General features: G+C 35.2%; 1 protein-coding gene across 1 annotated transcript in view; it reads right to left on the bottom strand.

Annotated features, from left to right (window-relative positions):
• The window catches only part of Efcab2 (EF-hand calcium binding domain 2), a 145,305-nt gene that overhangs the window by 72,656 nt on the left and 46,685 nt on the right, over nt 1–25,964 (bottom strand). The window contains exon 2 of the mRNA XM_027928624.3: nt 22,495–22,579. Within this exon, the coding sequence (XP_027784425.1) occupies nt 22,495–22,579 (85 nt within the window). The remainder of the gene's footprint in view (nt 1–22,494; nt 22,580–25,964) is intronic.

The following is a 25,964-nucleotide window of genomic DNA, read 5'->3' as shown; positions in this document are numbered from 1 at the left end:
AACTATGTAATGTTTTGAACAGCCAACAATAAAAAATTAAAAAAAAAAAATAATACTTGAAACACCATTTGACAACACAACAGTAGTACTTGTCACAGACAAGATGGACCAACAGAAAATGAACTTGTGGGCAAACAGGATAGTTATTTGTATCTAGTCTCAAAGTTATCTCCCCCAAGAAATTTCAGTAATTTCATAAATTAAAAACTTATAGTGGAGGCCAGGCACGGTGGTACACGCCTGTAATCCCAGCGAATTGAGAGCCTGAGAGGCAGGAGGATGGCTAGTTCAAAGTCAGCCTCAGCAACTTAGTGAGGCCCTGAGCAACTCAATGAGACCCTGTTTTTAATAAAATATAAAAAAGGATTGGGGATGTGGCTTGGTGGTTAAGCACCCTGGGTTCAATCTCTGGTACCAAAAAATACTTAGTGGAGGAACTTCACACAGACACTACCTCACCAAATGATCAAAGTTAAAATCAGTATTAAGACATACCAATATTATATATGCTCTTCACAGTACTTCCTGAGAAGGGTACAAACACTCTCTTGTGGTATTCTTCCCCAAAATACATTATCTCAATCTAATAATGAGATATCAAGGGACACACTAAAAAATAACTGAGGAAGACTTTTCAAAAATATCAAGTCATGAAGGACAAAAAGAATGAGAAACTTTCAGTTTGGAGAATAAAAGAAATAACTAAATGTAACACAGGAATTTGCATTGGATCCCGGAAGAGAAGATATATTAGTTTAAAAAGTGAAAGTCCAACAAGACCTATAGTCCAGTTCATGATATCAACCCAATGCTAACTTCTTGGTTTTGATAATTGTACTCAGGGAAAGCTGGGTAAAGTATATACAAGGACTCTAAGTACAATATTTTGAATTTCTGTAACTCTAAAATTATTTCAAAATAAAATGTGTTTAAAAGCACTGAAAAAAATGAATTTTACAATGGCATTGAGCTGAGGTTGTGGCTCAGTGGTAGAGCACATGCCTAGCTAGCATGTGTGTGGGTTCAATCCTCAGCACTACATAAAAGCAGATGAAGGAAACAAAGATATTGTGTCCAACTACAACTAAAGGAAAAAATATTTTAATAAATAAATAAATAAATGGCATTTTAGGGCTGGGAATGTAGTTGAGTGGGAGAGCATTTGCTAGCATGTGTGAGGCTGAGTTCAATCCTCAGTACCAAACAAATGAACCAACATAAAGGTATACTAACTTTTTTCTCTGTGATCCAGTAATGGAGATGTCTGGATAACCTGATATTTTAAAAAGAGTTGCCACTTTTATATATTTAGGAATACGGACCACTAGCAATTTAAGATTTTTCTCAAGTTGTCATTTATCTCTTGATTTTTTTTTTTTTTAAAGCAGTTTTGGGGACAGGGTTTGAAATTTTTTTACATGGCTGATTTTAACGATGTTTTTCTTTTTGGATTTTGAAACCAATACACATGTTCCCTACTCAAATTTTATAAAAGAATTCACTCATATATTTTTTAACACTTTTAAGATGTTGTTTTACATCTAGATATCTAATGCACATAAAACTTAATCTTGGCATGCAACTTGAAGTTCAGATCCAATTTTGTATTTTTCCAAATAACTATCCAGTTAAATCTATCCTTTCCCCACTTCCTGGTGATGCCACCTATATCCTATAATAACTTTCCATATAAATTTGAGGCTATTTCTGATTTTTAATTCTATTTCACTGATCTGTTAACGCCACACTCTTTTAACCATAGAGGATTTATATGTTTTACTATCAAATGAAGCTAAACTCATCCTCTTGCTCCTCTTTATCAGTTTTCTTGGCTATTCTTGCCTATATGCTTTTTCATATGAACATTAAAATTCAAGTTCCAGAAAAGATACATTGGTATTTTAATTGAATTTGTGTTAAGTTTATAAGTTAATTTAGGAGTACCTGACATCTTTATTATTCAAGTCTTCTTATCTAAAAAAAAAAATATGGTTTCTTTCCGTTTGTTCAAGTCTATTTTTAATGTTTCAGAGCTTCCTAAAATAGCATTTATATATTTTTTTTACATTTTTGCCTATAAACTTTAGCTTTTTTGTTGCTGTTATAAATGGGTCTTATCTTCTATTACATCATCTAATTGGGAACTCTTTGCATAACCGAAGGCATCTCATTTCTGTATATTAATTTTATTATCTACTACTTTACTAAATTTTCTTTTTCTGTGAAGGAGTTCTTCCATTGACTCTCTTGAGTTTTCTAAATATATAATCATACATCTGATAATACAGATAGTTGTTCTTTCTTCTACCTTTTCTAACTTTTACCATTTCATATCCAATATCTATGTCTATGTTATCACTTGTCTTATTGTGTTGGTTAATGCCTCTTCTTAATACTAAATAACAATGGCAAATGTAGATATCCTTATCTTATTCTTAATTTTAACAGAAATGCTGCTTATGCCTCCTTATTAAGCAAGAAACTGGATTTCAGACTGACATACATATTTGATGCTAAGGAAGTAAATTTCCTCAGTCTCTACTTGATTGAATCTTTAAAATTGTGAATGTGATCAACAATAATTTAAAATGTCTTTGACTCTCTGCTCTTCATTTTGGTTTCCTCAGCCTCCTTGGACTCTTATTATTCAACTCATTGTTTGCCTTATTCTCAATAAAGGGTTCTAATTTAAAAATTAAAAAATAAAATTATGAATGTGTGTTGAATTCTGTCAAGTCTCTTAGCATAAAAAGAGGCTTTATAAGACTGTATAAAGATGATCCTGTGATTTTTTTGTCACATCTATTAATATAATTTATATGAACAAATTTTCAAACATAAAACTATTTTTCCTGGAATAAACTCCAGTTTGCTTAATGTGCTACTGGATTTTGTTCTAATATTTTATCTACAATTTTTATATAAGTATTAATAGTTAAAATTGTTCTATAGAGGTTTTTATGCAATCTTTATTGATTATCAACATTATACTCTCACTTAACAAAAATAATTTAGAAGTTTTCTTTTTTTCTGAAAGAGATTAAGTACCGTTAGTATTAAATATCTTTTAAATTTAATAGAATTCTCCTATGAAACAGTCTAGATTTAAGATTTTTGGTGAGAGAGCTCTTTGAAAATTTGCCTATTGATTTTAGGAAATTTAATGTGTCTACATGTTCTATTTTTACTGAGATTAGTATATTTTGCTTTTTTGTCAACTTAATTTTAAGTGCTTAATTTAGTGGGGTTTTTGCATATCCATAAGGTTACATAACAATCACCACTATCTAATTCTAGAACACATTTATCATCCCATAAAGAAGTCTCATACCTGTTAGTAATCACTTCCCATTTCTCTCTCCCTTTACCACCAATCTATTTTCTGTCTCCATAGATATGCCTATTCTGGATATTTAATATAAATGTCCTCATAAAGCATGTGGTATTTTATGTCTAGCTTCGTTCACTTTACATAATGTTTTTAAGATCATCCATATTGTAGCATTTATCAGAACTTCCTTTTGTGGCTGAATAATATTCCATTATATGAATATAACATTTTGTTTACCAATTAGCTGACATTTGATTTGCTTCACTTTTTTGGCTATTACAACTAATGCTGCTATGAGCATTCATGTACAAGGTGTTTTTAAAATTTTTAAATTGTAGATGGAAACAATACCTTTATTTTATTTGCTTATTTTTATGCGGGGCTGAGGATCAAACCCAGTACCTCACACATGCTAGGCAAGTGCTCTTCCACTGAGCCACAACTCCAGCCCTGTACAAGAGGTTTTTAAATATATTTTTTAATTTCTCTTGGTTATACACTTAAGAATGAAAATGCTAGATCATAATGATAACTCTTCGTTCAATTATATGAAGAACTACCAAACTTTTTTCTAAAGTGGCTGCATTATTTTATATTCTTAACAAAAGTATGAGAGGTCGAATTTCTCCACATCCTCAACAACATTTGTTGTTTTTCACTTTTTAAATTATAATCATCATTGGAACTGGAGAGTATTACCAGTTAATATCCTCAAATAGCAGAGCATTACCTAGTATGTGTAATGGCCTGGTTTCAATCACACTGATTGAAGAAGGGAAGGGAAGGGGAGGGGAGGGGAGGGGAAGGGGGAGGGGGAGGGGAGGGGAGGGGAAGGGGGAGGGGAGGGGAAGGGGAAGGGGAAGGGGAAGGGGAGGAAAGGAAAGAAGGAAGAAATAGCTGGGCGCAGTGGTGCATGCCTGTAATCCCAGCAGCTCAGGAGGCTGAGGGAGGAGGATCGAGAGTTCAGAGTCAGCCTCAGCAACTTGCGAGGCACTAAGCAACTCAGTGAGACCCTGTCTCTAAATAAAATACAAAGTAGGCAGGGCTGGGGCTATAGCTCAGTGGTAAAGTGCTTGCCTCACATGTGTGAGGCACCGGGTTAGATCCTTCGCACCACATAAAAATAAATAGATACTGTGAGTTCATCTACAACTAAATAAATACTAAAAAATACAAAGTAGGGCTGGAGATGTGGCTCAGTGGTCAAGTGCCCCTGAGTTCAATCCCTAGTATCAAAACCAAAAAAAAAAAAAAGTTAAGAAAGAAATAATAAGGGCTGGGGTTGTGGCTCAGTGGTAGAGTCCTTGACTATCATGTGTGAGGCACTGGGTTCAATTCTCAGCGCCACATTTAAATAAATCAATAAAATAAAGGTCCATCAACAACTAAAAAATATATTTAAAAGAAATAATAAAAATAAAAATAAATAAATAATAAGCTAGTGAATCTGAAGTAGTATCTATTGTGGTTTTGATTTGCATTTCCCTAATGACTAATGATTTTAAGTGTGTTTTCATGTGCTTTTCAGCCATTAAATATCTTCTTTAGAGGCATGTCTATTCTTTTTGCCCACTTTTTAACTGGGTTATTTTTTTCATTTGTTGAGTTGGAAAAATTCTTATATACTTTGAATACTGAACCCTTATCAGGCACATGATTTGCAGATATTTTCTTCAACTCTGTGGCTAGTCTTTTTACTTTCTTGATAATGTCCTTTGAAACACAAAAGCTTTTAATTTTGGTGAAATCCAATTTATCTCCCCACTGCCCTTGGTTTGCTTGTGTTTTCAGGTTTATATATAAGGAACCACTGCCTAATCCAAAGTCACAAAGATTTTCACATGTTTTCTTCTAAGAATCCTATAGTTTTAGCTCCCTATGTTGTTCTTTTATCTATTTTGAATTAATTTTGATACATGGAATGTGATAGGTCTCCAACTTCACTCACTTGCATGTGGATAACCAGCATCCCAGCACAATTTGTTGAAAAAACTATTCTTTTCAATTTTATTGAATTGTGTGACCACCTTAGTGGAACATCAATTGAACATAAACATGAAGAGTCTATTTCTAGACTCCCAATTCTTCTCCATTGATCTACAAGTCTAGCTTTATATCATTATGCAAGTTTCACACAGCCTCGATTAATGTAACTCCGAAGTAAATTTTGAAATTGGGAATGAGTCCAACTTTGCTCTCTTTTTTTCAAGTTTGTTTTGGCTATTCCAAGATTCTTGCAATTCAATATGAATTTTAGAGTCAGTTTATCAGTTTCTGGATTGGAAAAAAAAAAAAAAGAGGAAGGGATCCAAGGGATAGTTCAAGAGTGGAAAATATGTCTAGCATCAACAAATTCCTGGATTCTATCTCCAGCACTAAAAAAAATAATAATAATAACAATAATCTGGGTTGCTTTTGTTATTGTTTGTTTGTTTGTTTGTTTTTGATACTAGGAATTGAACCCCAGGGACACTTAACCACTAAACCACAACCCCAGCCCTTTTTATATTTTATTTTGATGGGGTCTCACTAAGGCTGACTTTGAACTTGCAATCCTCCTGCCTTAGCCTCTCTAACCACTGGGATTATAGACATGTGCCACAGCACCCAGCTGGCATCTGGGATTTTCACAGGTTCTTCATTGAATCTGTTCATCTATTTGGGGGAGTACTGCCATCTTAACAATATTAAATCTTCCATTCCATGTACACTGACTAGGAATCAGTTTTGTCAAATTATATTTTACTAGAAAGTTGCCTATTTCAACTAGATTTTTCAATTTGCCTACACAGAATTGCACAAACAACTTGCCTTACGTTTTAAATTTTCCTGTTTTGATGATTATTTCTGCAAGCCACTTGTGCTTTCTCCAAAAAACAAAACTATATAAATACATATTTGTACACACACACACACATCCATATAGGGCTGGGGTATAGCTCAGGAGTAGAACATATGCTTGGCATGGGGCAAGGCCCTGGGTTCAATCTCCAGCAACAAAACAAAACCAACTTTTCATTTTATTTAGGAGTGTCTACCATTTGCCTGTTTTCCAGCCCCATTAATCCCATACTTATCTTCACTAATTTCTCTCTTCTGCTTTCTTTCAATTTATCCTTTTCCCCTAGCATTTTGAGTTGGATAGTCTATTAATTTTTGTTTATTTCTTTATGCTTTCATAGGTATTAAATGAATCTTAATTTGGTTGTATCTCATAGATTCTGATGTCATTTCCATTTTCAAACCTTATTTCCAATATTGTTATTTTCTAGAAGGTTTCAATTTAATTGTCCCAAGATTTCAACTTTGACCTAGGAGTTGTTTATTTAATAGACTTTTAAAAACATTTTCTGCATTGAGGTCCAGATTTGGGTATAGATAAGAGAGATATCCCAGAACAGGGTATAAAATTAAAAGAAAGAAAGAGGGCTGGGGATGTGGCTCAAGCGGTAGCGCGCTCGCCTGGCATGCGGGTGGCACTGGGTTCCATCCTCAGCACCACATAAAAATAAAATAAAGATGTTGTGTCCGCCGAAAACTAAAAAATAAATATTAAAAAGAGAGAGAGAGAGTGAGAGAGGTTTGACCTAGCAAACTTAACAGGCCAAACAGAGAAATAATTGTCCCTGAAAAGGAGGAATCAGAGATGTTGGATGAAAACAAAAAGAAATATCACAGAAAATAAGATAAGGAACAACCTCAAAAAAAAAAATAAGCTTGGACAGGAAAATAGAGGTCAAGTCACAAATTGCATGTTCAAAAAGGAACAGGCTGAAGGTTGTCAGTAAGAACAAACTCCTTTTTGAGATGCTTAGTCATGATGAGAAAGACAATGAAAGGGCATTTAGCTGTGAGCTTTAGTGGGTGGGTAGAAGTTTTTTGTTATCTTGTTGTTTTATTAATATGGAAGACATTTGTGGATGAGATATTTTGAAATAATAATGGAGTCATTTCTATCCACAACTCTTTATACTCATTGCTCAACCTAAGTGGCTAGAGTAAATGTGTTCACTGTCTCAAGGAGAGGATAACTCAGAAGAATACACATACCAGGATGTGTGTCAAGGAACACTTAGTGATTAAAAGGGAAGTGTGAAGGTGTGGCTCAGGCACTTGTGCTATCCATGCCTACACCTGTGCAGACATCCATTGTCTGGTTTTAGGTTGTGGATTTGGGAAAGTCATTAGATCCTATCAGGTTGTAGAGCTGTGTGTGCCAGTTCTGTGCCTTCCTTACTCACCCTTCCAGTACACAGAATGAAACCCAGGACCTTGTGCATACTAGGCAAGTACTATATCACTGAGCTACAAACCTAGCCCTCTAGATTGCTCTTTTGCAAGCAGTTCTGGACTTATCTGGGCTATGGAGCAGCTCTGTAAGGCCATCTTACAGACAAAGTTATCTAACTTTTCCTCTAACCTCTAAAATTAAATTCCTTTGAGTAGATTATACCAGCTATTGGCAGCCCTCATATTACTTTAGTTTGTCCCTCAAGTTCATATTCAAGTCCTTTGCTCAGCTTGTTATGTTGGCAACGGTAGGGCAGGGATGGGTAGTTTGTGTTAAAAGCTGCCCAGGTGAGTCTAATGTGCACCCATTGCCCTCGATCACATGCCAACAAGTCTCTCATCCTACAGCCAGGTTTGTTTTTGTTTTTTTCCCCATAAAAATCCAAATCATCTTACCACTTGTCTTCATTTATGGATTTGTACTGTTTATATACTAAAATCCAGGAACATTAGGCAAAGCAAACAATATTATTCACCAAATGGCCTTTGGTTCACCTTTACACATTCATTTCCTAATAACTTCACAAAACTAGTTACCTATCCTAAGTTAATATTGTGGGCACTGTATATAGACAAAGAACCCAAATATTAAATACAATTTATCTTCAGTAAGTTTGTAAGTCTGGAGAGACAAAAACATAAGCTTAAAAACATAAGAACTCTTGGAATGGGGTGAGCAAAGGACAGACAGCCTAAAATGAGCTCTCAGTGGAAGACTGGAAACTACTACAAAATGCACTCAGTATTTTTTAGAAAGAATAGATTTCTCAGAAAATGAGTGCTGGGGATGTAGCTCTGTGGTAGAACACTTGACTAGCATGTACAATGCCCTAAGGTTCAATATCCAGCACCACCAAAAAGAAAAACAAAACAGAAGACTGCTATGGGCTAGGAGCTAGCCAGGATTGCATCCGTGCCTTTATATTAACCAAAAGCTTACTTGAATTATAGCACTTGAAGCCTGGCTTCTGGACTGGTTTCATTACTGCATTATACAGTGGCACCTCTATACCATGTTTCTAATTCTTTCAAAGACAAAAATAAGGATTTCCCATGCTACTTGAGACACTACTACAGTACCTAATCTTCTCCCTTCACAGCCACTTGAATAGCATCCACACAAGTCCTGTCTTTCTCACCTTCCCCCAGGCAAAGAACAGATTTAGAATTTCTTGCCTTGCTATATATAGATGAAATAGATGAAGTTTCTGTCACCCTCTCTATTTAGAGCATATAGAACACTGAATTCTATTGCTACAGTTGACTATAGTGAAGATGGGTGCTTAGTGTACAAGGTGGTATAGATACTAATCTCTAAATTCCTTCTCCCCTCCTCTTTCATAAATATGGGGGAAATTTTTTTAAACTCCTGGACTTTCTTATGCCACTTTGTACAAATGTATCTAATAGCCATAGCTTGTGATTTCTGTATAAAGCCTACAGAAGACATTCTTCATCCATCCATGCTTGACAGGAATAGTAAAACAGTGATGGCAACTCTCTGAAAGGGCCCTCCATTGACTAACTTCAGCCAGAGTTCACCAACATGTTCCTTGGGTGCCTGTAGAGCAAATTCAAGAATGCAATTATGTGAGGATTATGATCACTGCTATAACAAACTCCAGCCTCCAGTGGCTTAACACAAGAGTCATAGAAGTGGCTTATATTAAATCCAAAATGGATTTTCTTGATCAGTGGGTGGCTTTCCTCCAAATAAATCATCAGAGGATGAGCTCCTTTCATCTTGTGGTTCCACTGTTTTCAGCATAAGGTTTCTAGAGTCACTCTGCTGTATGTATCAAGCTCTAAGGGGAAAAGTCTGAAGGATCGCACATGGGAGGTTTCCATGTAACAGGCCTAGAAGTGGCACACATCACACCTCTACCCACATTCCACTGGCAAAAACTCAGTTATATGGTCTAGCTCAACCATGATCTCCAATCCCCCTCTATCTGGAAGGAAGTCTGGGAATTACAGTGTACCTATAGACCTACAGACCACCCAGTCTCTACACAACAAGCACCATGACATAAGTCATTAGCACTGCCAGGGAGGGGGTTATAAAAAACCAATAAGTTTGCCAAAGTTCCAACTGCTGGCTTAGAAACTGTGTTGAAATGGCATAGTATTAGGCATAGGCTACCGTAGCAGGATTTGAAAGTATGTGTCAAATAGGCACTATGGTCCCTGCCAAATCCACAGTACCTTTCTAATAGTTTTTTGATGTATAGATTGTTATGTTCTATACAGTTAGATCTGGCTCCCTAGGGTAGGGTTAGGTGTTACTTAACCAAAATATGTCATCTCTCAACAAGAAGGACCTATGAAGCTGTCTATCACAAGAGTTCTGCTCAACAGAGGTACTCTCTACTGAAGATTAACAAATGATTACAACAGACTTTTCTTACTTCCTTCTTGGGAATTTTAAAGCAGGACATACAGAGAGAGATACAGATGGAAGGGAGATGAAGGAGGAATAACACATGGAGAAAGAAGTCAGTAAGCAGAATCATAAGGCATCAGAAGCCCTGAGGAAGCAGAAACAAAGGGCTAAGAGACACAGTGGAGTATAAATCAGTCAGTAGCAAAGTAGAAGAATTTGGGAGACAGGGAAAAGAGGCAGAGTAGAGTCATCAGCATGTTAAGCAACTACAGTTGATGTGGAGTTACCAGTGACTTGAAACACTAGAACACCTATATTCCCTTCATGGCAAGTGTCATTTCAGTGTATAAGAACTTGAGTATCACTACATTGAGTTTTTCACTTTTTATCATCCATATAAGAAATAATTACTCTTTGTATTGCTTATTTTCCAAGTAGATCCTTAGAATAAATATGCACTAATATAAGGATTATTTGGTCCCATGCAACCTGAAAGAGCAAGACCGACAGAATGATGAAAGAGAGCCAGGTTTCCAAACATGCCTTAGGCCATCTGAGTACGCATAATGAATTTTTGCTTTATGTCCTCTCTACCTTTAAAAGCTAATGAAGATCCTACCATAATCTGTTCTCTGTTCTGCATTTGCTTCAAATCTTCCACACTTATTAGGGCTTATAGTTACAAGTGAATCTAATATTATATTTCCTATGTTAAGGAGAATAGCTTGAGGCTATAGGAAGTAGGGACGGGGAAGCCACAGAGGGTACACACCCAAAGGCCACAGGAATTATATACCCAGAGGCCCCAGGAAGTACACTCCCTGAGACCACCAATCCTCAGCCTCTGGCTCCCATTTTTATAGCCATACAACAAACTGTGCTTGATCTAGACAATGAGTACAACAGACAGTTACCTATAACTCAGAATCAACAAAGGCTGGCCTACAAAGATATCAAATACAGAAATGGTTTTCTTATCAAAAAAAGTCAATTAAGTGTACTGAACAGGACCAACTGAGTCCAAGTGTTATTTTTCTGCCACAACACCAATCTGTTAATCAACTCCAGTCTAAAAAGCCTGGAACATAGCTTACTGGGGTGTCTGAGACTCCATGCCCTTTGTCTGTTTGTTTTGGTACCACGGGTTAAACCCAGGAGCACTCAACCACTGAGCCACATCCCCAGCCCTTTTTATATTTATTTTTTATTTTGAGACATGGTCTTACTAAGTTGCTTAGGGCTTCACTAAGTTTCTGAGGCTGGCTTTGAACTTGCAATTCTCCTGCTTCAGCCTCCTGAGCTGCTGGGATTTCAGGTGTGCATCACCATGCCTGGCTCCCATACCCTTTGTAATGCCCTTTAATACACTAAAACTTAGGTCACTTATGTACTTACCCTAAGTTTGAACTGTACAGCAACAACCATCCCAGACCTCTAAATGTTACCAAGAAGCTGTAAAAATAAGCTTCACCAGAGGTTATCTCCACTCCAAGTAAACAGTTGCATAAGAAAGTATGCTACCATCTGAATAACCAAAAAAAAAAAAAAGTATATATATAAAAAAAAATATATATATATATATATATATATATATTTCCTTATAAATGCATAAAACATTTCTAAAGTGATCCTTGGAAATTATTACTTTAGTTTCTGGTTCTTTGAGGAGAAACTGAGTAGCTGGTGAGCTGGTGAAGAGAGGTTAGAAGAACTTTTTTTTGTACTTAGTTAAATTTTTAACCATGTGAACATGTATTAAAAATATTTTTTAAAATATAATCCCCTTTCCTGATTACTCCCTTCATAGCATGTGACTGTTTTAAGTTCTAGTATGCTCTTAAATCTTATTCATCTTTAATAAACCCTTCTTCCTATCTCAGTCAGAATGAGTTTATTATTAGGCCCAACCATCGTCTTATTTTCAGAACTTAACTGTGTGTGTGGCTGGGGCTGGGGCTCAGCAGTAGTGCACTTGCCTGGCATGTGTGAGGCACTAGGTTCAATTCTCAGCACCACATATAAACAAATAAAATAAAGTTCTACCAAGAACTAAAAAAAATTACAAAAAAAAAAAAAAAAAAAAGAACTTAACTGTGAAGATATAACCTATCTCTCAACAAGAAAAAAAAATCTTCTTTTCAAAGAAAGAAATTGGGCTTATAGAGGCTTGGGAGGCTAAGGCAGGAGGATCACAAGATTAAAGCCAGCCTCAAAAGTTAGTGAGGACCTACACAAGACCCTGTCTCAAAACAAAAAATAAAAAAGAGCTGGGTTTTGGCTCAGTGGTTAAGCACCCCTGAGTTCCATCCCCAGAACAAAAAAAAAAAAAAAGAAGCACCCACAAAAAAACATTAAATTGATTGGTTTTACAGAATATATATTTTTTAGCAGTCAGTAAAGGGATAAGGGTTTGACCACTTCCACATTAATAATTCCACATTAATAATTTTAGCTCTACCACAACTATAGCAGTGAATAGGTGGGATGATCAGAAAATAAGATATAGCCAGAGAGGGCAATACCCCAAGCCCCCCAAAAGGCGTCTCCAAGTCGATGGAAAGTGCAGATTGCTCCATAGAAAGGACTGTTTTGTAGACACATTCCAAACAGTCCAACAATGGGGTGGGCACAGACTTGAGTGGAAGCTGCAGATAATTTCAAACTCAAAGGCTAAAAGTAAAAGGCAAGTCTCAGGTGACCAATGAACAAGTCACCTTCCAGACACCTAATTATCATAAAAGTTAGGCAACACTCCAAGAGTGTCCAACCAATAGGCTTAGCATTTTTGATACCTAGTTAGCATAAATATTGGTCAATGCCCCTATCCAACAGCCATATAAGCCCCTAGATTAGTAGACTTAGGTGGCAATCCTCTCACTAGTAAGAGCTGTGTTTCTTTTCTTCCCGTCTGAATAAATCTTACTCCTTTGCACTCACCCTCCCTTGTCTGTGAGCTCACTCTTGGATCTCAAGAGACAAGAAGCCAAGGGGAATCACTGGTGGTCTTTAGCTGCCGCCAAACACTATCAGGCACTGCCAGCGGTGGAGCTAAAAGAACTGTAACAAACCGGTCCGGTCCTGCCTACTGCAAAGTAACAGCAGAAGATCCAGTTTCAGCAGCATGACATTACAAACAACCCAAATTTCCAAAATCAGGAGGTATGTTAAAGTATGTTAAGTATAGTTGAGTCACACATTGGAAAACCTCACAACCATTAAAAATGGTATCAATTTATAAAATGTCACTCCCATACAAAATATTCAGGCACAAAGCAAACATTTTAAACATGAAAGAAGTCAAGAGAAAACATCCATGAGCTCTTTCTGGGGGGCAAAATTGACAAGAGACAACAGGAATAAATCAAAGAATATAAGAACAGAAAACAAAATAAACAAAAAGAACAGGAAGGGCTGGGGCTGTAGCTCAGTGGTAAAGCACTTGCCTTGCATACATGAGGCATTGGGTTCAATCCTCAGCGCCACATAAAAATAAGTAAAATAAAGGTCTATCAACAACTAAAATATATATATTTTTTAAAAAAGAACAGGAAAATAGTAAGTACCTGTAATTCCATTAAAATATGCAAAAATACACTAAAAGATTATGTGAAACTAAACAAAGCATGAATATTCTACCTTGTAAGTGTAAAAATAACAACATATCTAAGATAAGGGTGGGTGGAAGAAATTGTGAAAGTACTAATTTCCTTATCCTTCAGAGCAAAATACTGACACTTTTTTTTTTTTTTTTTTTTTGGTATGGGGGATTGAACTCAGGGACACTTGACCACTGAGTTACGTCCCCAACCCTATTTTTGTATTTTATTTAGAGACAGGGTCTCACTGAGTTGATTAGCACCTCACTTTTGCAGAGGCTGGCTTTGAACTTGTGATCCTCCTACCTCAGCCTCCTGAGCTGCTGGGATTATAGGTGTGTGCCACTGAGCCCAGCTTAACTGACACATTTTATATCTGAAACATAATTTTAAAAACACAAAGACTACAGCTTCTTAATGTTTTTCACAATATTTTTGACCTTTAACAAATAATGTCTCCTACTATAAACATTGAGATTATACAATTTCTTCAATATAAATTAATTTTTCTTTTGTTAATTCAAGTAAATACTTTTTTATTTTTAGAAAGCTTGACTATTGTGATCTTATTTTTATATGAATACTATCTTCATTCATTACTGGGCACCTACTACATGCCAAAAACAGTTCTAGGTGCTGAGATACAGCACTGAACAAAAGAGAAAATCCTGCCTTCATGGAAATTATATTCTAGACTTTTTTCTTCCATAATTTCTTTCTTTCCCCCTTCTTTCCTTCTTCTTCTTTCCTTAATTATTAACTCCCTACCCTTCCATCCATTTATCCTATTACACAAGTCTGTAACAACAGCTATCTAATGACAATTATTATTTCAAGAAGTAAGATTTGTGATGATTTTTAAACCTTCTTTAAGAGGCTCTTTTCTTTAATTACAGTTCATCAAAAGGGCTTTATAATAAGCTATCCAAATTTTTACAAAACAAATGCAAAGTGAACTAGTGAAGAGACAAGAGTAATTGTGAAATATTTCCGAGAAATTACAGGAAAAAATTTGACAGGCATATATCCAATACCAAGATTTAACAGATATTAAAATTTTACCACATACTTGTTCAGATATTTTCCCCTGATAACAAAACACTACAGAAACAGTTAGAGTCCCATTCCGCATCCCTTTTCCCTCCATCTTCAAAGGCAACCACCATTTTGAGAAGACAATGTTTATAATTTCCACGGATGTCTTTATATCATAAACAATATATACAATTATTTTGTGTGTTTAAAATTTACAGATATGGTACCATAGTGTTTGATTTCTTTTGTAATTTTTAAAAAAATATACTATTTCTTACGTTGATTTTTTAAAACATTTTTTAGTTGTTATGGACCTTTATTTTATTTATTTGTATGTGGTGCTGAGAATCAAACCTAGGGCCTCATGTATACTAGGCAAACACTCTACTACTGAGCCACAACCCCAGCCCCTTTTGTAACTTTTTTAACTTAGAGTTGTTATGAGATTTATCCAAGTTACACAATATAGTCTAATTCAGTATTCAATTCATTCATATTCATTCATATGTGTGTACTGTCACTGTATGAATAAACCTTAATCTATTGACAACTTAAATTTTTTTTTTTAAAAGGAGGCTTACCATATTAGCAAGAGGATACTTGGGGTTGCAAGAATGCAAAACTTTGGTCAAAAGAGTAAGAAAATATTAGGGGAAAAAATCTCCTATACATAGCACAGGTATAAAGTAAACAGAAAATATTTTGGAATACTAAAAGAACAGCCACTTTGCAAAGGCACTGAAGCATAGGTATGGGACAGATGGATATGGCTGGGAATAGGAAAAAGATGAACACTTCTTTTCCAAAATTGGACCCTGTATCATTTTAGTGCACCAAATCCTTGAGTATCAATTTGTTCTGAAATTGACTAGAATGGAATGTTAAAAAAAAAAATGCAAGTTGATAATAACCTTATAACACTTTCCAAAATTCATCTGTATTTTTTGATACTCTTAATACTCTTGAGGCTTAAGCAATATTGCTTAAGCCTCAATATTTATTTCATTTCTTTAATGAAATAAAAAGAAGATACAATATAGAAAATCAATAATAGAGCTAGCTACTAACGCTGACTTCTAGTATAAATTGTCACAAATGAAAAAGAAAGAACATAGATTATAAAAGAACACAGATTGTTGGTATATAAGATTAGAGTTACTTTCAAATTCAATTTGAAAAACTAGCTACATGGGAAAATTAGCTTCTTGACTTTAGAGGCATTATTTGTGGGGTATATATATTTTTTTAACAAGCTAGTTTTATTCAGGATAACCTAAATTTATTCTATTAAAATTACTCTCAAAAGGAACCCACCACTATCTATAGCTATAAAGCACTATTTTTTTTTGGGGGGGGGGGGTTTCCAGTGATTGAACTCAGGGGCACTCCACTGAGCCACATCCCAAACCCTATTTTGTATTTTATTTAGAGACAGGGTTTCACTGAGTTGCTTAGTGCCTCACAGTTGCTGAGGCTGGCTGTGAATTTGTGATCCTCCTGCCTCAGCCTCCCGAGCTGCTGGGATTACAGGCATGTGCCACCACACCCAACTATAAAGCACTAATTTTTAAAAAACTACCACTCTCAGGGCTAGGGATGTAGAACCTAGCATGTGGGAGCCCTAGGTTCAATCCCCAGAGAAAGAAAATAATCAAAAAACAAATCCCAGAATCTCAGAAGGCTCAGTTTTTCAAAAGCTACTCTAAAACACTTTTGAGTTTGTTTTTTAAAATTAAATTCATACTCAAAAGGTGTGTGTTCTATTTTTTAAATTTCTGCAAACCAGAAAACAAAAATAGAGTGAAAGTATAGATAATATATATCACAAATAACTTAAATACATAAAAAGGTAAATAATTCAACGGGAAAATGAGCAAAGATCATAAACTACTTGTTAAGACAAAAAAAAAATTTAGAGATATAAAAGAGGTACATACTGGGCACCATGACACATGCCTGTAATCAAGAGGCTCAGTAGACCCTGAGGCAAGAGATCATGAGTTCAAAGCCAGCCTCAGCAACTTCGAAGTGCTAAGCAACTCAGTAAGACCCTGTCTCCAAATAAAATACAAAAAATAGGGCTGGGGATGTGACTCGTGGTCAAGTGCCCCTGAGTTCAACCCCCTATATCACCCCCCCAAAAATAGAGGTTCATAGTTCAAAAAATGAAAATTAACACTGTTTCTATTTTTTTAATAGTAAAATTGGCAAAAATCCCAAAGTTTAGTAATTAAACTTTGCTTAAGAGGGAGAGGAGAAAACAGGCAACCTCATATGAGAGACTAGAGTATCAAGATAGCAACATGTACCAAATACATATGCACTTTGACATACTTCCAAAAATTTATCCTAGAGAAAAATTCTCACTATTGTAAAATGACATGCATACCAAGTTAGTATCCAAAAAATCAAAGAGAACTATCACATTACCCCACAGTTCCACTTCTGTGTATACTTTCAAAAGAACTAAAAGCAGGGGCCCAAACAGTCTCTGCAACATGTATTATTATAGAGGGCCTAAAAACAACTTAAATATCTATCCATTAATAGAAGATTACTTCAATATATTATAACTCATCATATAATGACATGAAAAAGATCCTTATATACTAAAAGAATAATCACCAAGATAAACTGATAAGAGAAAAAATCAGGGTGCAGAATGACTTACTTTGTGCTAAAAATACACACACATCCTACAAATCAACAATAAAAAAAACAATCAGCCTGATTAAAAAATGGAAAAAAAAAAAGGACTGGAATTGACATTCCTCCAAAGAATATACAAATGAGCATGAAAGGATGTTCTACATCACTAATAATTAGGGAAATGCAGATCAAAGCCCCACTGAGATATTGCTTTGCACCCCAAATAAGACCACCACACACAAAAAATAAATAAATAAATAAAACCACAAAACAAATATTGGCAAGGATGTAGAGAAATTAGAATCTTTGTGCATTGCTGAGGGATGTAAAATGGTGCAGCCACTATGGAAAACTGTGTGGAATTACTCCAAAAAAATCAAACAGAACTATCACATAACCCCACAGTTTCACTTCTGTGTATACTTTCAAAAGAACTAAAAGCAGGGGCCCAAACAGATATTTGTACACCAATATTTGTAGCAGCATTATTCATTCACAATAGTCAAAAAGTAAAATTTACACTAATGCCAGTCAACAGATGGACAGATAAGCAAAATGTGGCAAGGGTAAGTGAAAAGAGACACACACAGAAAGACAAAAGACTGCTATTTCACTTATACTAGGCACCTAGAGTAGTCAAACTCATGGAGGCAAAAAAGAATGATGGTTGCTAGGAGTAGGAGAGGGGAGATGAGCAATTATTAAATGAGTAACAGAGTTTCAGTTTGGGAAGATGTGAAAGTACTAGAGATGGACAGCAGTGATAGTTGTACAAATAATGTAATATTAATACCACTGACCTGTATACTTAAAAATGGCTAAAATAGTAATTTTATGTTATAAATATTTTATCACAATAACACACACACGAACTCTCTCTAGAAGAATTAGAGTAACTTATAACAAAGTTTGCCATTAGAAAGGAGAACTGGATAGTCAGGAATTAGAGGTGAAGAAATTCACTTGTCACGATAGATTCTTTGTACCTTTAGAATTTTCTTTCATGTACCACCTATCATCTATGAAAACTTCAATTTTCCATTATTTTTACCAATTGATTTCTAAATACAGAGAAGGAAAATACACATAAGTAAAAGTGTATTGTGGTCTATATTTTGTATAAGGCAAAATCAAAACAACACTTATTTTTTTCTTTTAAAGAGAGATAGAGAGAGAAATTTTTTAATATTTATTTTTTAGTTTTCGGCGGACACAACATCTTTGTTTGTATGTGGTGTTGAGGATCGAACCCGGGCCGCACGCATGCCAGGCCAGCGCGCTACCACTTGAGCCACATCCCCAGCCCCAAAACAACACTTATTAGTGATAGTAAAAATCTACCAATGTTTTTCAAGCAGCTAGGTTTAAAAAATTCTTTAATGAAGAAAATGGAAAGGAAAATGAAATGCTTTAAAACTTAACAGATCAGCACAAAATACATAAAAATAAATAAAAATTTCTTATGAGGGTTTTATGAAGTACAAAAGACACTGCTCACCAAGATTAAATAGGGGGGAAAAACTTTTTAATTATTTACTTAAAGATTAAAAGAGTGCAGGAGGCATAGTGGCACAGGCCTGTAATTCCAGCAACCAAAGAGGCTAAGGCAAGAGGATCAAATTCAAGGCAACTTAGCAACACCCTGTCTCTAAAATAAAAGATAAAAAGGTCTAGGGATGAAGCTCAGTGGCAGACTGCCCTGGACCCAGTCGCCAGTACTGAAAAGAGAGAGAGAGAGAGAGAATATAATGTGGAATTATTATTATAATAGCTTGTAATAGCTAATATTGTTCTAAGCTTTAAATCCCATGCAAATTTGTTTCAAGCTAACATTGTTCTAAGAGCTTTAAAAAATGTCCACTGACAATTGCGGTCCTCACACACTATTTGGTCTATTTGATCTCAGAACTTCTTTTATACCTTTAAAAACTACTAAGGTTTTCAAAGAGCTTTGATTTATGGGAGTTTTATGGATCTCTCTTTACTATGCTAGAAATTAAACCTTAAATTTAAAAAATATGTTTTTCTTAATTGTTTAGAAATAATAAATAAGCCCATCATATGCTTATGTAAGTACATAATTTCTATGAAAAGAAATTACTGTCCACAGGAAGAAATTTTAATTAGAAGACTGGTATTATTTTATATGTTTGCAAATCTATTAATGCTTATCATAAAAGAAGACAGTTGGAGACTCATATCTAGTTCTGTTCAATCTATTATAGTATCACACCTCATGTAGACTTTGAAAAAACTCCAATATACACTTGTGAAAAAAAAGCAAGAATGAAAATAGCTTAGACTGCTCAAGCTTTATTATGAAAATAGTTTTGACTTCACAGTTTCCTAAAAGGGCCTTAAGGACATATGAGGGTCTCCAAATCACACTTTGAGAACCACTTACACTGCCAATCTTATGAGGCAAATGTAAAAGCAGAGGCATAAAGAAAATAAATAAATTACTACTAGTCACAGAGCTCTGCCTGGAACCCTGGGAGTCTGATTCCAGACCTCAGGGTCACCTTTCCCAGGTCTGAGGAAAGCACACAGACCAATCTGTATGGCTTTTAGATAGTGGTGAACAACCTACTTTGTTCTATTTAATGTGATAAAATTTCAAATTAAATCTTTCAATTTTTGCACAGCAGAGATAAGGAGAAAGGAGAGAAGCTGCCCTGTAGGAAAAATAGTACTATAGCTTCTCCTGAGGAATAAAGCACAAGGGAGGGACAGCTGGACACCTCTGAACAACTCTCAAAAATCATCTCTCTTTTCCTAACCAATCCAAGCCATTTGTATCTTCCCAACACTCTCACTCCATTCCAAAGATACTTCTTTATACAACCCGATCTTTACACAGAAATTGCCTTCAATCCTTAACTAAAAGGTTTAAAAAGAATAAGAGTCTAGTTTTATCAGCTATTAAAACATTTTATAAATTGACAGCAGTTAATATAGTACTAAACTAGTATTAAGATTGAAAGTAAAGCAATATATCAAAATACAGATCTAATTCAATTCAATTACACAAAATGTAACATGTTGTAAAGTAGGTCTAACAATCCAAAAAGGAAATAAACTGTTTAGTAAGTGAAAAAAAGAAGTCGACTTAGACCTTCACTTTTAATCATATGCTAAAATAAATTCCAGACAGATTAACTGCTTTTACAAATGCAGTCTCAATTGAGTCTGGGAAAGGCAGGAGCCAACCCAGCTCATAATCGAATTTCCAGAGCCTCCCCTGGGGCTGGTGTACAGTCAGCTTGGAAAATGCTACCCTGAACAAAAGAAATTAATTTGACTTCCAGCCTTGCTGCTAACCTATTGTGAGATCTTGGGCAAGTCATTTTGTTTCTGTCCTTAATTTTCAATTTTGAAAGAGAGGATGATAATGATACCAGCAGCATAAGAACATTTGTTATAAACTTTGAAGTGCCTTACAGATTATCATAAGGAAAGAAGATTAGAGAGCTGCATTCATTCATGTTGCTACTCCTCAAATGTTCTTAGCATTGATACTTTAATGCTAAAAACAATGCCAATTTTTTTCCTAACCATCTTTAATAAAGTGGACCACTTAAGTTGTCTGAACATACACTTTCCCTCAGGGCCTCAGTAAAGTTATTTTAATTTGGAATGGGAAAAAGATGTAGCCCATAAACATGTTTATTTTTCCTGAACTGGCCCTTTTGCCAAAAAAGGCCTGGATGGCATCACTGATGTAAGGAAGGTTGTCTTGCTTCTTCAGAAAGCCCAAGGGTAAGCCCACAAAGTACTTGAAGGAGAGGGTTGGGACAGTGGGCATAATAAGCACAGCAAAAGACTTGGAAGGAAGAAAGCTCTGATTGACACCAAGGAAACTATGTACTTTCTCTCTGTCTCCAAAGACTGGAGATGACAATATTTACCACACAAATAACATTAAAATGAAGAAATGTACATGAAGCCCCATCCTCCCAACTAGCAAGCCATTTAGTTAATGCTTTTCTTCTCTCTTTCCCCTTGCTCATAAAGCTATACTCTCCCGGACTTCTCTAACAATACCTGTGTCCCCTCAGCAGAGCCCTTTGGCTTCAACCAGAGGTCTGCAGTCAAGGCACTTTCCATTCATATAATTTAGTGGTATGAATTGCTGGCAGGATTAACAAGCTCTGTACCCCATCCAAAACTTTACCACCATCACCATCCCCTCACCCACTCATTTTCCTGCTAAAACATTCATAGAGTGTCATTCCCATAGAATGCAATGTGACCAGAGCCACTTGGAGCTACGCTGCAGTCCATTTACCACATTTCCATGGCAATGACTAAGCCAAAGCTTGCGCAAGGCCTAATATAGTTAAGGTGTAGACAAGACAAATTGAACCCCATTCTCCACTCTATCCATAAACAGAGCTGTGGCATAAAACAATACTTTATAAAGTGTTACTATAGGGCTGACTGCTTTGCTGACTTCTATACCAGGTACAAAGTCTTGAGGTTGTGATTCCCACCAAACAATCCCCATTTTCCCTGGCTTCCTAGAACAATGGTTTCATTACCTTTCTTTGCTATATGTGGCACAAACTCTACAGTGTCTATTAAGACTTATGTATAGTGTCCTTTACCTTTTGCCTTTCTTTGTCTCCTGTACTCTACTCCAGGTCTACCATTATTCATGTCTTTCATTTTGTGTGTGTATATATGTTCTGTTTTGGTTCTTTTGGCAGTTTTACTTTGAAGTGTACCATTGTTTAGGTATTCTTTTGTGTGTGTGTGTGTGTGTGTGTGTGTGCATATATATATATATTTCTTTGTGGTACTGAGGATTAGGTTTAAGCATTATTATTCATTCTTTGTGATAATCCCTTTCATGGATTGATAATACATATCTATTTTTTTAAAGCAAATTCTATTCAATTACTTAACAACTACTTATTGAATATCAACTATGTGCCAAGTATTAAAGCTACAGCATTCATCTCAGAGTTTATATAATCTATAGGTTAGAATAGACAATTAGAAATATATTCTATCCACTAGACTAAAGAATAAGAAACAGAATTTACCTGAAGCAATAGCTAGCAAAAACATTTTATGGGGCACAGGAAAATAAATACTTTAAACAGCATAATAAATCCAAGGTACAGTATAAAAAGAAAAGATTCCTCTTCTGTTTTATGAATTGTATCAGTAAATTATAATTGGAACAACAATAAATTTTTCCAAACCTCACATCCACTGTATTATTCGACTCATGGTCAAACACTTCAAATGCTTCTTTGATTTTTTTGTGAAATTCTGCTAGTGCTAACTCTGCAAAAGAATAAGTAAATAAAATTATTTTACTTTAGTTTTGAATTCAAAACAAAAATCTCAATAACCAGACTAGAAATCTTAATAAGGAAGAACATGAAAGATTCTTTCTTGATCTTCTTTATGTATCATTTAGCATGTTTAACTTCCTCTGGAGTTGTCAAAGAATAGAATAGATTATTTTTTGAAAATTCTGAAGAGTGATATAAAGGCTTTTTAATCTCAATGTTAAATGCACAGTCAATGAGTTTTCACATATGCATATACTCATGGGACTACCACCCATATGAAATTAGTAGACTGTATTTAGGTATCTTCCATCCCAAGTAGTTTATTCAGCCTGATAGGCTGAGTAAATCCAATGCAACAAATACCACTGTCTTATCAATAGTGTGTCTTGCCCACCCTGCTTTATTCTACACTTGAGGAGGGCTGAAGTTGTGGGATATAAGGCATTAAAAACCAACATATGATACTGCCTCATCATACAGTTTTCGAACAAGTTTGGGACTAAGGCTAACTTATATGAAATAGTGATGTACCTACTATGTCCTAGACACTACTCTAGTTGATAGAGAGTTACAGCCAGGAACAAAATAGGCCAAACAAACAAACAAACTTTCCTGTATAGAAAGATATTTTTATTGGGAAAGATATATAACCTTGCACATACTTAGTAAAATATATAGTAAGTCAAATGGGCTTAAAAATAGGGCAAAAATTGGGGCTGGGGTTGTGGCTCAGTAGTAGAGCACTCACCTCGCACATGTGAGGGCCTGGGTTCAATCCTCAGCACCACACAAAAACAAATAAGTAAAAATAAAGGCATTGTGTCCAACTACAACTAAAAAATAAATATTTTTTAAAATAGAGCAAAAATAACCAGAGGAGGGATGGGGGGTGAGACTGGGGTGATCTAGTGATTTGGAAAGGCCTGTCTCCGTGATAAGGTGATATTTGGGCAGACACTGACGGAGGGAAGAGAGCCAGTCTTGTGAATATCTCTAGGAAGAGATTTTTGGGAAGACAGAAAGAAAGTGCACAATAGTAGAAAATAAAATCAGAAAGCATGGGTTTGAGGGTGGGGAATGAATTCTCTAAGAATTCTGTAACTACTTTAAGGATTTTGGCTTTTGCTCTGAATGCAGTGAGAAACTACTGAAGCAGCAAAATGACTTCATAGGCTTATATTCACTTTAGTCATTAAGCTGAGAAGACATTGAACAAAGATGGAAGCAGAACTGTTAGGAAGCTATTCCAGTATTCTAGGTAAGATACTAATGGTGGTTTGGACCAGTGTGGTAGCAGTGGAGACAGTAAGGATTCTGGATATATTCTAAAGAAGAAAGTCAGTAGCATTTGCTGATAGATTTGAAATTCAGTATACAAAGAAAAAAAGAGGTGATGGCTGAACTCCAAAGTGTTCAGCTAAGTGAACCAATAACGAAAAACATGCAATCAAACCTCAAAATTTATTAAACAATAAGTACAACAGAACGCCCAGGAAAGGAGAGAGAGATTAAAGATGAGTTTAGATAATTATTTTAATTGTAAACATAATACCACCAAACAGAAAATCAGTCATCCCTGCCTCCCATTTCAGATGGACATTTCAACAGGACAAAATAGTCATTTAAGATTTTAAAAAAGGGGCTGGGATTGTGGCTCAGTGGTAGAGTGCTCGCCTAGCATGCACGAGGCACTGGGTTCGATCCACAGCACCACATAAATGTAAAATAAAGATACTGTGACCACCTAAAACTTAAGAATAAATATTTTTTAAAAAATATTTTAAAAAATGGACAATTTTTTTAAATCACTCCATTCTCTTCATTCTAACATAACCACTAATCATTTTGCTGTATTCTCCTCCAATCTTTTTTCATAAACGTACTTTTATATACAGCACTTAATAACTACCATTTATTCATTCAACAAGTATTAACAAGTATTAATAAGCACTATATACCATGGTCTGTATCATCCGGTTTACATATATTTACAACCAGAGAAGTAAGTATACCATTCTTAGGGAAGAAAAGAAACTAAAGCTCAGAAAGGTTAAGCAACTTACCCAAGATTATACTGTTATTAAGTGCCAGAGCTAAAATGAACCCCAATCTTTCTCACTTGAATAACCCTGCTCTTCCCCCAACCCCACTCCAACACCTATGAGACTGTTAATATTCATAGTACAAAAACTGTTACCCTCATTACTTCATTCAAATGCTGTATTTTTTCAGGTTGCAATATTTTTTAAGACTGTACCACAATTTGATATAATTAATATGTCTTTATTATGAATAACCTAATGGTGGAAAACTTGCTAATTTAAAAAACTTAAAGTAAATGCTACCTCAATCTTTAAATTTACACTTCTTTGATAATAAACAAGTCTGAATAATGATCCATGTTGTTTGTTTACCACCTCTATTTTCTCTGTTATGTGTCTGCTCATGTTCTCTGCTCAACCCTACTGGTATCTTCAATTATTTCTTAACAATTTGAGCTCTTAGAAAAGTAAAGAAATTGAGTATTCACCAAACCTCAAGAAAAAGGCTGATTCTGTTCTCTCCCTCATCATCTTTGAAAAAATAAGTAGATAAATTTTAAAGGATGAGAAAAAGTCTCAACATTTGTTGACTGCCCCCCAAAAAAGATAATGTACTTTAAATATGATTTTAGGGGTTAGAGTGTGGCTTAGTGGTAGTCTTTGCCTAGCATGTTTGAGGGCCTGGTTGGATCCCTAGTACTACAAAAAAGTTTAAAAATTATAAAACAATCTTCATGCTGGGGGTGTAGCTCAGTAATAGAATGCTTGCTAGCATGCATGAGGTAAAAATTACTGCAAACAATTTCCAATGTCAGTTGTTTGCATTTGTTTTTCTAAAATGAAAACAGTTTCATTTCCTTTCTGATCATCAAAATCATAGATGATTACTGCAGGGGGAGAAAAAGAATGTGAGAGAATTTAGATTAAGCAAAAATCTTTAAACCTCTTCCATGCCAAACTAACCACTCTTAATGTTGATCTCTAATCTTTCATTCAAAAATAAGTTGTGAGCATCCTTCATTCTCAAAAAAAAAAAAAATCAATTACGCTATGATTTCTATTACACTATCATTTCTTGGTATTTAAGATAACTGTATCAAAATTTATTTAAATAACACCCTAAGTATAGAAGTTTAGGTTGTTTCCAGTTTTTCATTATAATCAATTATTTAGTGAACAAGCTTGCCCAATTCATCTTTGTACATTTGTCTTATCTCACCAAAATTCTGAGTGGAATATGGTAGACATTTTTGAAGGGTGTTGGGAAGATCCTTATTAATCATAATACCTTGGAGGAAATCTCACTAGTTATAACTCTGCAAAAAAGCTGAT

This window comes from Marmota flaviventris, chromosome 12, assembly GCF_047511675.1.
Source record: "Marmota flaviventris isolate mMarFla1 chromosome 12, mMarFla1.hap1, whole genome shotgun sequence".
Lineage (NCBI taxonomy): Eukaryota > Metazoa > Chordata > Mammalia > Rodentia > Sciuridae > Marmota > Marmota flaviventris.
This window is presented reverse-complemented; position numbering and strand designations above follow the sequence as displayed.